General features: G+C 42.6%; 2 protein-coding genes across 2 annotated transcripts; both read left to right on the plus strand.

Annotated features, from left to right (window-relative positions):
• Positions 1-1,988: 1,988 nt before the first annotated feature.
• On the plus strand, positions 1,989-8,798 carry notum2 (notum pectinacetylesterase 2). Its single transcript, XM_069165878.1, has 12 exons — positions 1,989-2,099; positions 2,197-2,521; positions 2,642-2,694; positions 3,264-3,359; positions 3,478-3,538; positions 4,600-4,718; positions 4,821-4,923; positions 5,323-5,511; positions 5,675-5,775; positions 6,628-6,775; positions 6,902-6,949; positions 7,457-8,798. The coding sequence occupies exons 2-12, from the start codon at positions 2,199-2,201 to the stop codon at positions 7,758-7,760; spliced, it is 1,545 nt and encodes a 514-aa protein (XP_069021979.1). The 5' UTR covers positions 1,989-2,099; positions 2,197-2,198; the 3' UTR covers positions 7,761-8,798.
• An 868-nt stretch (positions 8,799-9,666) lies between these two features.
• Positions 9,667-13,493, plus strand: rps15a (ribosomal protein S15a). Its single transcript, XM_069165938.1, has 5 exons — positions 9,667-9,687; positions 10,477-10,614; positions 10,912-10,991; positions 11,227-11,312; positions 13,353-13,493. Exons 2-5 carry the CDS (start codon positions 10,482-10,484, stop codon positions 13,444-13,446), a joined length of 393 nt encoding a protein of 130 aa, XP_069022039.1. The 5' UTR covers positions 9,667-9,687; positions 10,477-10,481; the 3' UTR covers positions 13,447-13,493.
• The last annotated feature ends 358 nt before the right edge of the window (positions 13,494-13,851 follow it).

Below are 13,851 nucleotides of genomic sequence, written 5' to 3' on the forward strand. Positions count from 1 at the left end.
TCTTTTGTCAGAACAGAGAGATAATAGTCTGTACCAGCAGATTAAAATAATGCACTTTGCAATCCATTTCAGAGGAGAACTTTAAACTAGTTATCATATTTATACGCGTCCCTTTTAAAATTGAAATCATTGCACAGCCCCTCCTCTGGGTTCAATTTCGAGTTTCATTGTGGTGTCTAGTCTCCTAAGACTGATGTTTAATTGGCTTTTTACATTTTTTTGTAATTTATTCTTCTCTTATGTGCTCAAGTCACTCTGAGACCTGCGGCCACCCTGCAGCCCGTTTCAGCCTTGGCAACCCCGTGTGGGTTCCTGGAGCCCTCCTGGAGCCCGTGGCCTTCCAAGCAATAATTATTTGCCGTGATTGACGCTTCGGGACGGTGTGCATTTCATTGATGAGAATTTTAGTGCTCCGGGGCTTGTGATCCTTCAGCGATCGGCGGTGCGTCACCCTGTAGTCATCCCAGGGGGGACAGTCACAGATACAGTTTCAAATGCTCTGTCGCTTTCATCACCAAAGGCAAATTAACCGAACCTGCCATCCAGGAGTCTGCAGGGGCCGACCTGGATAGGGACACATCGGTGGGTGGAGGCACCGCCACGCTCCTTCTGTCTTAACTTGAGTTTTACCTTCCCGAGCTGAACTAATTAGTTTAATATCTGACTTCAACTCCCCATTCAGACCACTTTTGTGTCTTCTTTGATGACCTTTGAAGCTGAATGGCAAGAAGGATCTGACAACCTAAAAGTGGAGGTAGCAGCATATCTTCATGATATAAAACTGCTTCAACAATATATGTTACGTTTTGTATCCCGCACTGGGTTAAGGTTAAGAAAAGTTCTCATGCGATGCATCACGATGGAGCTAAAGTGAAGCAGTATCGAAGAGTATCATCTGCAGAGAGACTTGTTTGATAATTATGCCGGGATATTACAAATCTTGTTCCATAGGAGTTGGTCAAATTTCATATTCTGCAGTCAGATTTTTCCACGATGTGCAACTGAGACTAATATTTCAAAGTTGTAGCCTCACAGCAAACTACCTTGAAGAGCATGTAGATCATAGCAGCAGGCCCGTATTAAAATCTGAAAATCCTAATTAGATTCTCACTTTCATTTCATTATTGCTGTATCACTTTGTAGTTTTGCATTTTCATTCAAGGCAAGTAAACTTTAATTTTAAGACGTGTTACAATAGCTTCTTCTCTATAATGCAATAATGGTAAACATATTAAATTAGGTCAAAAAGTACAGCTAACTATATATATGTAACTGGAAAAGTTTTGTTTTTGTTTTGAAATAGACAAAAAAAAATCGAACTCCTCTACTTGTTATGTCATGACTAGTCTCTAGTAGATTAACACAGAGGCTGTTGTAAATTTCTAATAATGTCATTACTCGTAATACAGAAACTTGTGTAAGAAATTCTGTGAACATACTTAATGCGCCACAACCAACAAGACTGTCCACCACCTGTGCCCCGAGAGTGTCCGTTAAATTGTTGACCATGCGGGAACCTTACGGTACCGCTCATTCCCGTGTCAGAGAGGGTTTGAGGTGTTTGCTCCAATGACCTCCGGGTCACATTCCACGCAACGCGGCTACGCAGTCATGCTGACCATGTAGACGTTTAAATCAAAAGAACTGGCAATCAGAGGTGGACGGTGGGAGGGAGGAGAAGAGAGAGGAAGGGGAGCTCGTTGTTTGTGCCACGGTCAGCTGGGAAAGTGCTCGGAGGTGGGTGTGTGCAAAGACTTCTGTGGAAGAGATGCGTGTGTTATCTTTTCTCCTCGCCACTGGCCTTCCAGTACCTCCCCTCACGGTGTGTCGTCAGCAGTTTATCTCACGGCCTGGCGGGAGCTGGAGGAGAAAACGGGAGGAAATCTGATCCTTATGGTGGCACTATAAAGCTCCTCGCTGATTTGCAGGCTTCATCAAAACCTGGTCAAGGCTTCATCACTACTCATGACTGGCATCCTCCGCTCACACCTGGTCACCGCGCTCTGAACATCTCACGCTCTCCTCCAGCAGCACCGGCTATCTGCCCGACCTCTGGGGTGCCTCAGCAGCAATCTTCAAAGCTCAATCTTCTCAGAAAGGTAACTTTGTTTCCAGGTTGTGATGGTTTGAAGATGAAAATCTGATCCTGGTAACGGTGATTTTTTTCATGCCTGATTTAACCTCCTGCTGCTGCAGATATGAAGCTACTGGGCCAGGTTGCTTTCTTGCTTCTGCTCGGGGGAATCTGGTGTCAGAACAACCGTAATGCTAAAGCCGGTGGCAAGTCCTCAAAGAAGTCCGGTGGGATCCAAGGAGGTGATGTTGGCCAGTCTCCCCCTGCGGCTGATGTTACTCCTGGAAGCACCAGAGGCACTGGAGGTACCGGAGGCGCTGGAGGCGCCGCTGAATCAGGACCGGAGGGAGCTGCAGCAGCTCGAGCAGCTGCGCAGCAGACAGAAGAAATGAGGCTGCACTTCCTCAAGAACACCAAAGTTACATGTAATGATGGAACAGCAGCTGGGTGAGATGTTTTTCCATTTGTTTGCTGTTTGCTGTTTCATTTACTGATTTTTGGAATCTTTGGGTTCATACAGCTGCTTTTTCTTCACCATCTCATTCCTGTTTATTTACGGTTCCACAGGTTTTACCTAAAGGAGTTCAGAGGAAACCGCCGATGGCTGTTATTTCTGGAAGGTGAGTATTTAAAAACCCAACTGGTTCATTTGGTCCCCAAAGGTCAGATTGTTTTGGCGTGACGCCCCCGTTGGAATTTTGATGGGATGTCATCTTGTTCTGTCATCTTGTTCTGTCATCTTGTTCTGTCATCTTGTTCTGTCATCTTGTTCTGTCATCTTGTTCTGTCATCTTGTGTGTTTCTCCTTTTTTGGCTGCTGCCTGTCACTTCAGTAGATTCAGGATGGAGGAGATTTGATGTGAAATGTCATCCGGCTCGACTTGGATGTCTGATCTTAAAGCATCAAAGACGAAGTGCCTCAGAATTTTTTCCAAACATTTCACCCGTCTGAGGTGACACATGAAATAACAGACAAATCAATGAAAATCAACGATCAGTTGCTGACAGTAAATGAAAGGAGTCCTTCATCTATTTTGTTAAACTATGAGTGAATATACTGTCCTGTTACTCAACCAGGCTACAGCTGCATTCATTTCTCCCTCCATTCTTCACAAGCCTCTGTGACGGGCTAACAAGGGTGTCCCTCTCTCGGATGTGAATGTCTAATATTAGTCTCTATTATTGTTAGGCGGCTGGTGCTGCTACAGCAAAGAGACCTGCGATTCCAGGTACCAAAATATCCCCCGACTGATGAGCTCAACGGGGTGGCCCCAAACTAAAAGAGGTAGGTCAGCCGGCCGTGTTGTAGAACGCACGTCATCATGTTCCCGTAGATTTGCCTTTTTTTTGTGTGAGAGAGACCGGAGGACATCTGTCTTAATCAGTGATCGCTTGTTTTACAGGAAGTGGAATATTGTCTTCGCAGGCGGAGGAAAACCCACACTGGCACAATGCAAACATCGTGTGAGTACCTGTGTTGTTGTGTGTTGCGTTATTATTGTGCACTTCTGAAAGCGTCGTGTGCAGACGGGCATCATGATTTGTGAGAGCTTGTGAGAGCAGGACTTCCGTGCTGAAGCTACACAGTTCGGTAGAAATTTAAATGTGATCTTATCATAATAAAACAAAAAAACATTTTTGTTTTACCACATGTGGGAAGCAGGGCGAAGTGTAACCATAGAAACACATGTTATTGCAAAGTTCCTACAGTAAATATGTGTTGGCAAATAGTTGCATCTCTCGGCCCAGTATCACACCGAAGCGTGCAACACACCAAGCAGTCCACTAGAGAACGCTGTTACAGTTTTAAAGAAGTAAAAAAGTTCTCACGTCCACCTAATGAGGGTGGAGGTGGATGGCTGGATCGAACAGCAGACATTCACGCGGGAGACACACAGTGTTTGAGCCCAAGCGAAAGCAAAGAAGATTTCTATAAAAAAAAATAAAAGTAGTTTTTGCTAACTCTTATCACGTGGTTTTGTTATCCGAATCGTTACCATGTTTGTTTTCCCAAAATCTAACCATATTGGGGTTTTTTTTTACGCCGAGGCAAAATATAACCTGACGCGCTGCCCTCTAGTGGACGGGCGTGTGTATTGCACGTTTTGGCACAATATCGGGTTGCATATTTGGAAATCCAGCAGACCCACCTGTTTTAATACAGCCGGAAATCACATCGATGAGAGTCAATCAAAACAGTGAAGGTTGTAAAACCGAGACGAAGACTGACGATAAGTTAAAAAAAAAAAACTCCACAGAGAACAGGATGTGGATTTACTCAAGTTTATTAGTGCAACTTAAAAGTGGGCCGATTGTGAAAGACTGTGTTATAGTCTTTTTGTGAGTGATATTTTTTACATTTTCATTTTCCTATGCAAACAATATCCTAACGTTTACTCTGCAAAACTATACTCTGTGTAATCAGAACAGAGGCTTATGAGTTTCTGGTAGGTGACAGAGGAAGCCAGCTGCAGCCTCAGTTGAATCTTTATTCCACCAAATGTGATGGTTTTCTTTTCTCGCAGATTCATCCCGTACTGTTCCAGTGATGTGTGGAGCGGCACCGGGCCCTCCCCGCCTCCGCCCCCGCCTCCAAGGCCACGACCAGGAAGAGACAAAGAAAGAGATAGAAACACAAACACGAGTACGTTGTTTTTTTTCCCCCGTTATCACGTTGACATATCAAAAATCATCCCTCTAAATTTTCTTGTCTCACCTACCGATCATTTGATGTCTTTCTCATCAGCTGGGTACGCCTTCATGGGATCCCTGATCATCCGTGAGGTCATCAAAGATCTCATCCCCAAAGGAATCAAGCAGGCCAAGGTTGTCATGCTGTCTGGCACGAGGTGAGTTTGTTTTATTGCTCGTGCTCGGATGGTGACCGCAGCTTCTGGAACCGAGCCGCCATCCTCTGCACCATCTGGTCCATCTCCATGCCCGACATTCAACAGAAGAAGCCCTATTTCGGGTGCATCCTCTTGTCAACAATAAAGATGTTTACAGTCAACTGCGATCAGTGACATAATGTTTATTAAAGGGTCTTGCCCTGTAATGGTGAACATTCCTCCCAGGTTAGCAACATGGTTATTGAGACACCCACAAGCCCTAAAACAGGATCTGCTGTCTGAATGTGAAGCTGCTAAATGTTCCCTGCTAATAGCAACCGAACAAAACTACAGATCTCAAAGCCAGACTATCTGTTGATTTCCTTGCCCCTCCTCCCCACCCTCCTTCCCCCCTTGCAGCGCTGGGGGGACAGGTGTGTTGCTGAACATGGAGAGGGTAGCCAGCCAGCTAGCGCAGCTCGGTGCGGAGGCTCAGGTCCGAGGCCTGGTGGACTCCGGCTGGTTTCTGGAGAGTAAACAGCAGAGACCACCGAACTGCCCCGAGACCGTCTCCTGCTCACCTGAAGATGCAATCAAGATAGGACTCAGGTAGAAACACACACTCGTCCTGCAGCCTTTACATAGTTGATGTTCGGTCACTTTCAATTTGTCCAGATGTTTGAAAAAAAAAAGAAAAAAGGTGTCTGTTGTCTTTTATTTTAATCATGAATATTTATTTATTTTATGTCTGAACCTTGTGTTGTTTTCTCAGGCTCTGGAATGGGGTTGTGCCTGATAGATGTCGGCAGCTCTACAAGAGAGGGGAGGAATGGCAGTGCTTCTTTGGTCACAAACTATATTCTACTCTGACCTGTGAGTGCTGCCTGCTGCCTTCGTTTATCACGCTGATGGAATAACATGCCTTATAACGTGCTTTCAAAAGTAACGTCGTACGCTTTTTTTATTCATTTATTTTAACTTTAGAGATGCGATTAAGAGAGGAACATCTCTTGGAATTAAAATTCTAACAAAGATATAAAATATACAATCTATCACCGCAGTACTGACTGAAAACTGTAGCTGGCAAATCAAAATTCAAGACACTTTTCTCAAACTGAGAGCTGATCCTGATGACTGTGTCAAACTAACATGTAAACTTGATGGCCTCCATACGTGAGATTTGACATTTGCTGACTTTGGATAAATAAGACCAGTGTGGAGAGAGCAACATGCTGAGCCGGAGGATTTTCTACAAACAAAGGAATAAACTTCTTTGGCCTTTTGACGGCAGGCTGTAAACTGACATGATCACCTTAATGAGTTCACAAACAGTTTCCAGCAGACACAGAACATGAATACAGACTTTAAGTCGTGTTTCAGGGCAGCGAATGAATGTAAATCCTCCATTTTTGGTCTCCGCCAACTCCTGAGATAAAATATCCATCCTAGAATCACAGCAGAGTGTGTAACACACACATCAGTCCGCTAGAAATACGCTTTGTGTCGCCTAGAAAACTACACGCATGTGTGACCGGCCTGTTAAGTAGGTCACATGACTAAGTAGAAACAGGAAACCGGTGTTTTAATCCGAGACAAAGAAATTCAATGTGGATCTGTCGATTGTTATCTTTCAGTTTGTCACTCTGAGCGACTCCGTCCACGTTACGTCTTGTTATCTGACCCACTGATCGGAGCATCCTTTTAAACTCTCGGTTTTCCCCGCAGCTCCTCTGTTTGTCGTGCAGTGGCTGTTTGACGAGGAGCAGCTGAGGGTGGAGAACATCTACATGGGACGACACAGTCTGTCCGAGGAGCAGTGGCACTACATCCAGAACCTGGGCTTGGAGCTCAAGAACTCCCTGAGAGACGTCACGTAAGTTTCCGACAGTGACAGTCCAACTCGTGACTGTAGATCCGGTCCTGACACACGTTAGGTGATAAAAATGGAAGCTGGATTTAAACCCCTACCAGACATAAGTGCTGTCTGTGTGTGTTTCAGGGCTGTGTTCGCTCCATCCTGCCTCTCCCACACGGTGATTACCAAAAGGTAAGACGGGTCATTTGAGCCCTGCGGTGTCACGCCTGCCGCCCTTCGTTTTTATTCTTGCCAGGAGTCATCTCTACGTAGTGAGCTCACGCTGCCGTTTATGTTCGCTTGTTCATCATGCCGCATTCTTCATGTCACCAAATGTCATTTCACACTTTCCCTGACCCCCCTGTTGCCCCGTGGACGCGCTCATTCTTTCGCTGCACACATTAGTGCAGTATTACCTGGGTTTACATGGTCAGGCTGAGTTAGGTGAATTTATGGAGAGTCTTTATGGGAAAAGCTTCAGCATTTCATTTTGTAGTTGCAGTTCTATTATGTAACACTCGCTGCACCAAAATAATGAGCCAGAAGGAGCCAAAGCAAATTTGCAAACCATTGTTTTACGTGTTCCTTCGATTTCTGACAATCCTCTCATTCACTTTTATTTTCTTTCTTAAACTTTGCCTTTTTTTCATTTTTTTTTCATTTCTAATTCATAACTTCTCCGTCTTTTTGTTCTTCTAGCAACTGGTTGAGTTTCCAGGTTCGAGGCACCTCTCTGCCGCGGGCGCTGCAGTGCTGGGACAGGAGTCTGGAGGCAACGCGCAACAACAGGACCCCTGCTAAAGGTTGTCCTTTCCACCTGGTGGACACCTGCCAGTGGCCCCAGTGTAACCCCACATGCCCAGCCTTGGTGGACCAGGCCACCCAGCAGGAGCTTACCCTGCTCCAGATGCTGGTAGCCATGGGCCTTGACCTCCAGAAGCTGGGCCTGGATCCCCAGGGAGATGCAGATTCTCTGGCTAGCATGGTCAGCAATGGTGGCTAAATGTAAAAACAGAGGGGGGGTTAGGAGATAGCCGAGCAGAGGCTTCGTAGATGAAAAAAAAATGTGTTGAAAATTTGATGTAACCATAGAAATACTGCAGAAATCTGGTTACTACGTCTTGTGCTGCTCAGCATTCCATTATGCTCCACATGTCTGTTATATTTTGTGACTTGGCTGGTGGGTCTGTCACTGCGTCTGGGTTTGAGTGGTTGAGAGGGCCCTCTACTGGACACCAGAGGAAAGAGCTGCAGGTCTAAACCACAGGTGGGGTCAAAGAGCTTTTTGAGTTTTATGACTGGACATCACCTCCTACGACACACTTCATCCTGATCGCTCTGCAGGAACATTTAACATCAGAGTTTTACTGAAAAGAGGCACAAACATTTTACTTAGACGAGAAAAATTTTACATTTGCACACCATATAGTGTTTTGGCATTTAAATTGGCTTCGAATAGAGTTTCATTTTATACTCTTTCATAGCACAGGCATTATCAAACTTTGAGTATTCTGATTTTTACATAAAATTATACAAGTCAACAAACTGAACCAGGAAAAAAAATACACAAGAAGCTGCGTTCACACTGACTCAATTATTTTTTGCACACACAGTTCCAAAGATACTGATTATCATTGTGACTTTAGCTCCTGATGCTCTGCTAACTTATATATATTACATAATATCTGTATACGTTTTCTATGCATGCGAGACAAAAGTGTGATTAGTTATTGACATATTTCTGTGTCGGCCAGCAGCCACTTGTTGACATGTGAAAACTTCACTATAAAGAAAGACGCTGTGGTTATTCACCGCTCAGTTATGATAATCTATACCTGTAGTGACACACATTTACACAGTACAAACTATTTGTGTTGCAGTCCTTCATTGTTGTCAGAAACGTGCTTTCTTTCAAGAATGCCGTGCTAGTTTTGGCTGAACATTTACAGAAGTTACTGTGACTTTATGTTTTGATTTCGTTTAGTACTGTGATAACTGAGCTGTTGCACAAAACAGGAAATAAAATATGAATTTGCTCTGACGGTGTGCACTCTGAATTCTTTCATTTCATTCTTTTTATATGATCATATCGCCTCTATGTCATATCGCCTTTAACAATATCGCCTTTAACAATTTTTTAAAGATAGGTTGCACAAATGTATTATTATTATGTTTTTTTATTATTTATTTACCACTCCCTTGTTAGTGAATGTGAGACTGGTGGAAACTAACAGGATGTGACGAGCAACAAATACAGAGTGATGAACCTGTGATATTTCCAGGGCTTTTCTCTTTACTAAACAACCAGGTTAGTACAGTGAGTAGTTTTTGAAAAATTTGAAACCCTCATCTGCAATAATTCCATAATAAATTGCCTTTTAAAACAAATCCCCCGAAAATAATCAAATCCTTCATGTTTTACACAAAAAAAAACTGGTTGGTGCATAAACAAAGAAATTTATGCCAAAAACTAAATCCTTCTCCAAATTGTTGAACTGTGTACGAACAAACAAACCTGAAGGTTAAATGCTCTCTCTAAGATATACCTTCCTTAAATTATACCTTAATGTAAAGTCATATATTTACTAAAGAAACTAAATTTGATTTTAATTTAAGGACACTTGACTACAAAATTAATACTTTTATTGTATAGGCTGGTAAAACCTTGTTTTGAGAGAAAAACACCGACTCTGTCATAATATATAAAATACCTGTCTTAAAAAAAACGTTGATAATTTAACCACAATTACCGAGTTGCTTTGGTAAAAGTGAAAATGTTCTCCGTGTCGATTTATTCGGGGGGAAAAACGAAAAAGAATAATTTGGCCGCTGGTGTGAATCATCTCGGCTTTAAAACATCTTTGATTTTGGTCCCATAATGCACTGCGGTTTTTTTTGCTACTTCCTCTTTCCGCCATATTGCAGAACCGGTAAGATGTCTCTCTTCCACTGTCATCTTTAATCCTTAAAGTATCTAAAGCATCTGACTGTTAAATATTCCATTCAACGTCTCATCTTGAAGCCAAAGTGCGCAGTAAAGGTTCTGGATGATTATGGCCTCGATCAGCGCGACGATGTAATCACATTTGTCCGGTAAAGCTGTCCTCCATCAGTCCCTCTGGCGGGCCCGGGACGCCGCTGCGCTCAGGTCGCCCTGACGGCGGTTCGCTTCGCTCCCACTTAAATGTGTTTTCGTATTAAACCCGTAGGACACGTGAGCTGTCCTCACGTGTCCCGTGTCCAACACGTCTCGTACTCGGTCGTCGGTGTTCGTGACTTTTAACTGGACGTCTTTTCATCGCCGTGTAGTCGGCTAAGCTAGTTAGCTGCTGTCCGTGAAGGACCACGCTTCGGCGGGAGGCTCCGGTTCGTGTCGTCGGTGTCACGGGAACAAAAAGGTCCGTGATCAACGACCGGTCCAGCTTTTTGTCCGTTATGTGGTTTTTTCCTGCCGAAGTTTCCGGTTAAAATCCGCCGGAGGCGGAAGATGCTGCGACTTGATCGTTGTTGTCCAACAAAGAAGCTTTTTACACTTTAATTCTCTCTTAAAGTTAAATATTTATATTTCACACGTTTCTATTAAAGAAGAAAACTCAAAGTCTTCTCGGTGAATATCGTGTGACTCCAGCGAGCTCGTATTTGAGTGTAAATGAAGACCAGCTGATGTTGTTGTTTGTTGTTTGTTTGTTGTTTATTGTTTGTTCTGGATCTGTCTGCAGGCATCATGGTGCGCATGAACGTTCTCGCGGATGCCCTGAAAAGCATCAACAATGCCGAGAAGCGAGGGAAACGCCAGGTCCTCATCCGGCCCTGCTCCAAGGTGATTGTGCGCTTCCTAACCGTCATGATGAAGCACGGTGAGTCTCTTCATCCATCCATTCATTCATTCACTCACTGTTGACATGTCTCCGCTCTGTGATTGTCCCCTCTTGGACCTCTATGCTGTCCTTTTCTGTCTCTGCTCTCTGAGCCCGGAGGTTTCTTTGTTCAGAGACTTGTGTGTTTTTTCCCTCCTCCCTGAATTGTTCGGTTTCTCCGTCCGACGTTTAACGTTGAATTGAACATTGTGAAATCTTCTGCTGTCGAACGCCCGTCTCGTTGTGGATTCGGCCGGTTTAAGAACCGTTTTAATATTTCTTCCCCGTCGTCCGCAGGTTACATTGGTGAGTTTGAGATCATCGACGACCACAGAGCCGGAAAAATTGTTGTCAATCTCACAGGCAGGCTGAACAAGGTAAAAGGTTCTTGCTGTGTCGCTGCTTTTTAAGATGGCTTCAGTTGAAATGCTCCGTAAACGTTTGTGGTATCAAGTTCAAGTACAAAAAGGAAAAGCTTCTTCTCCAAAACACATTTGAAGTCTGACTTAGGATATGGCGGCATAATAATGGTCTTTAACATGCGCTCGTGTCTTCGTCCTTGTGTGTGAACGTGGCGTTAACTTGTCTTTTCTTTATTTTGTAATCTTTCAGTGCGGCGTGATCAGCCCACGTTTTGATCTCCAGCTCAAAGATCTGGAGAAGTGGCAGAACAACCTGCTGCCTTCAAGACAGTTCGGGTGAGAAAACGAAATATGAAATGAAACATCGCGGTTAACGGACGCCGCAGAGTTTGAGATGAAGTCTTCGTGATCTGCAGTCGTTTGAAATGATGCTTGCTGTGTGGCGTCGTGTTGAGAAAACATTTAATTATCGTGTGCTGGTTTTGAATACTCAAACTTTTTTCTGTTTTTTCTGCAACCATCAGTTTTTGGGATGTTTAAAAAAAAAAGGACATTTTAGTGGTATTATTAAATTGGACTGTTGGAGACGAGGGTCTGTTGATGCTGGTTAGAAAAGACCCTCGATTGGTTTTCACTGACAAAATTAAGACGTTTAGTGCTTTTAAGATACAGAAATATATCAGATTAAAGCCAAAAAATTGGAGAGAAAACAACCTTTCACCAACATGACACGTTATAGTGACTTTCCATTCATTTGTTTAGATAGAATAACTTTAATTTCCTGTAATCTGAGGAGGATGAACTTCATAAAGTATAAAAAGTCTTGCAATGTGTTTGTTTTGAGGTTTTTTTGTGTTGGAGATCAGACGTGAACTTAGTTGAACTTTGAGTGTAATTGTACAGAAATGATTTGATGTGTGAACACGTCACTCGGACGTTGATTGATTGATTGATTGATTTATATCCGGTTTGTCTGATTTTACCAGGTGACACTGAACTGAACATGCCGAGTTGTGTTTTTAGTTGTAGAGAAAACGTGCTTCAGTAAATGAAATTGTACTCGATAGACGCAAGTTTGATCATTTTCTCTTTGTTTATTGACGCCGTCCAGCATCCTGATTCATTTATCGATCCATATCTACACATCATATCTGTTTGAGGCCTTAACTTTGAATGACGAGCGTTTTGTTGAGATTTGGTTTTGAATCTAAATTGATTTCAGAAATGCCACAAATGGACTTTATTACTTGATAGCATTGATTTGATGATTAGATTGACAAACGGTTTAAAAGCTTATCTCGGGTGCATTTTGCATTTAATGACTTCATTTGATTTCCGGGACAAAGGTGAAGAATTTAATGAACAGGACAGCAGAGAGGAGCGTTGAACCGCCGGACACGCAAAATATAATGATGATCATGATAAACCTTAATTGTAGAGCAGCAAGAGAATTACATGGTGTTTCACATAAAAACAAGATATGAAGGAACATTTAGAAATATAGAGAAGAAATTAGATGAATAAGAACAGAAAAAACTCAACTGAAGAAACATTTGACAATTTATTGACTTATCATCTGCTTCATTATTTTCGTATCAAGTTAATGCAGCTAACTTTTAATTTTACAACTTAAATTTAACTTTTTCTCACATTTTAGAAAGTGATGCTCATTAAAAGTTTAAATGTTACATAAATAGTGTGCCTCATGTTTAGTTTTTATTTTTTTTGATTGAATCGTATCGAGGCATGAAGGATGAAAACCTCGATCAGATCGGGAGATCAGTTAAATATTTCCACCCCGTCGTTGGTTTCGTGCATCAAACAGTTTTTTTGTTTGATTTTGTGTTTAAGTTGAAGCTCTGTTACTTGTTGCGTGTGATTTGTTTTTGGTTTTCAGACCTCATTATGAAGCCGTTCCCTCTCATGTCAGCTCCCTGATGCTGTTTGGAGTCGAGCAGCTTGCGGAGGTGTTCGACTCTTTATTTGTGCTAAATATAATCACGTCCACGATGACCTGCAGACGAAGAGCGTCGCCCGGCGAGTCGGCTCTCTTCCTCTGCAGGAGAAATTGGCTTCACGCAGCCGCCGAGTGTAAAATGGGAGGACATAAAATAGATTCTCATTGCAGTTATGACTTTATAAAAAAATAATAAAGGGCTCGTTCTTCTTAAATGGAGCAGAATTAAATGGTTGAGTGTGACGGTATTTTAATGTCTTTTAACCAGAGAGTTTTCAACGTGCCGTTTTTGTTCTGGATGTTTTTTTTGTGTCTCAGTCGTTCTATCTGCACCACTTTATATTATCCTGGTCTACGTGAAACACGTGAATCTGGTGTACACCTGATTTCAGCTGATGCGTTTTGTTTTTCCTCTCCAGATACATCGTGCTGACCACCTCAGCTGGCATCATGGACCACGAAGAGGCCAGACGGAAACACACAGGAGGCAAAATCCTTGGATTCTTTTTCTAAGATGTAAAGAACTGCAAATAAAAAAACACAAAAACCAACCAGGAGAACGGTGTCAGTCTGCTGTGACTTATTTCATACAGAAGGAGTGACTTAAAAAAGAAAAAACAATCCAGATTTTGTGAAGAGTTCATGGAACATTTCATGGAAGACAACTGCTGATACTTAATTAGAAATGACAAAACATTAAAAGTACACCGACTAGATGAGCAACAAATATTTATCCATTCATCTTCACCAAACTGATGAACTAAAAAAAATGAGCATCTAAAATACATTAAAAAAAAAAGGGAAGGAAAAAAAATAACTGAAAACATAATTTGCAGGTCAGAAAAACGGGATGTTGTTAATGTGCCGACACGATAAAAAGGAAAAGTTTGTTTCTATCGATTGATTGTTGAACTGTGA

Source organism: Embiotoca jacksoni, unplaced genomic scaffold (assembly GCF_022577435.1).
Source record: "Embiotoca jacksoni isolate LCO1_2020_lvr unplaced genomic scaffold, fEmbJac1.0.p SCAF_36, whole genome shotgun sequence".
Classification (NCBI taxonomy): domain Eukaryota; kingdom Metazoa; phylum Chordata; class Actinopteri; family Embiotocidae; genus Embiotoca; species Embiotoca jacksoni.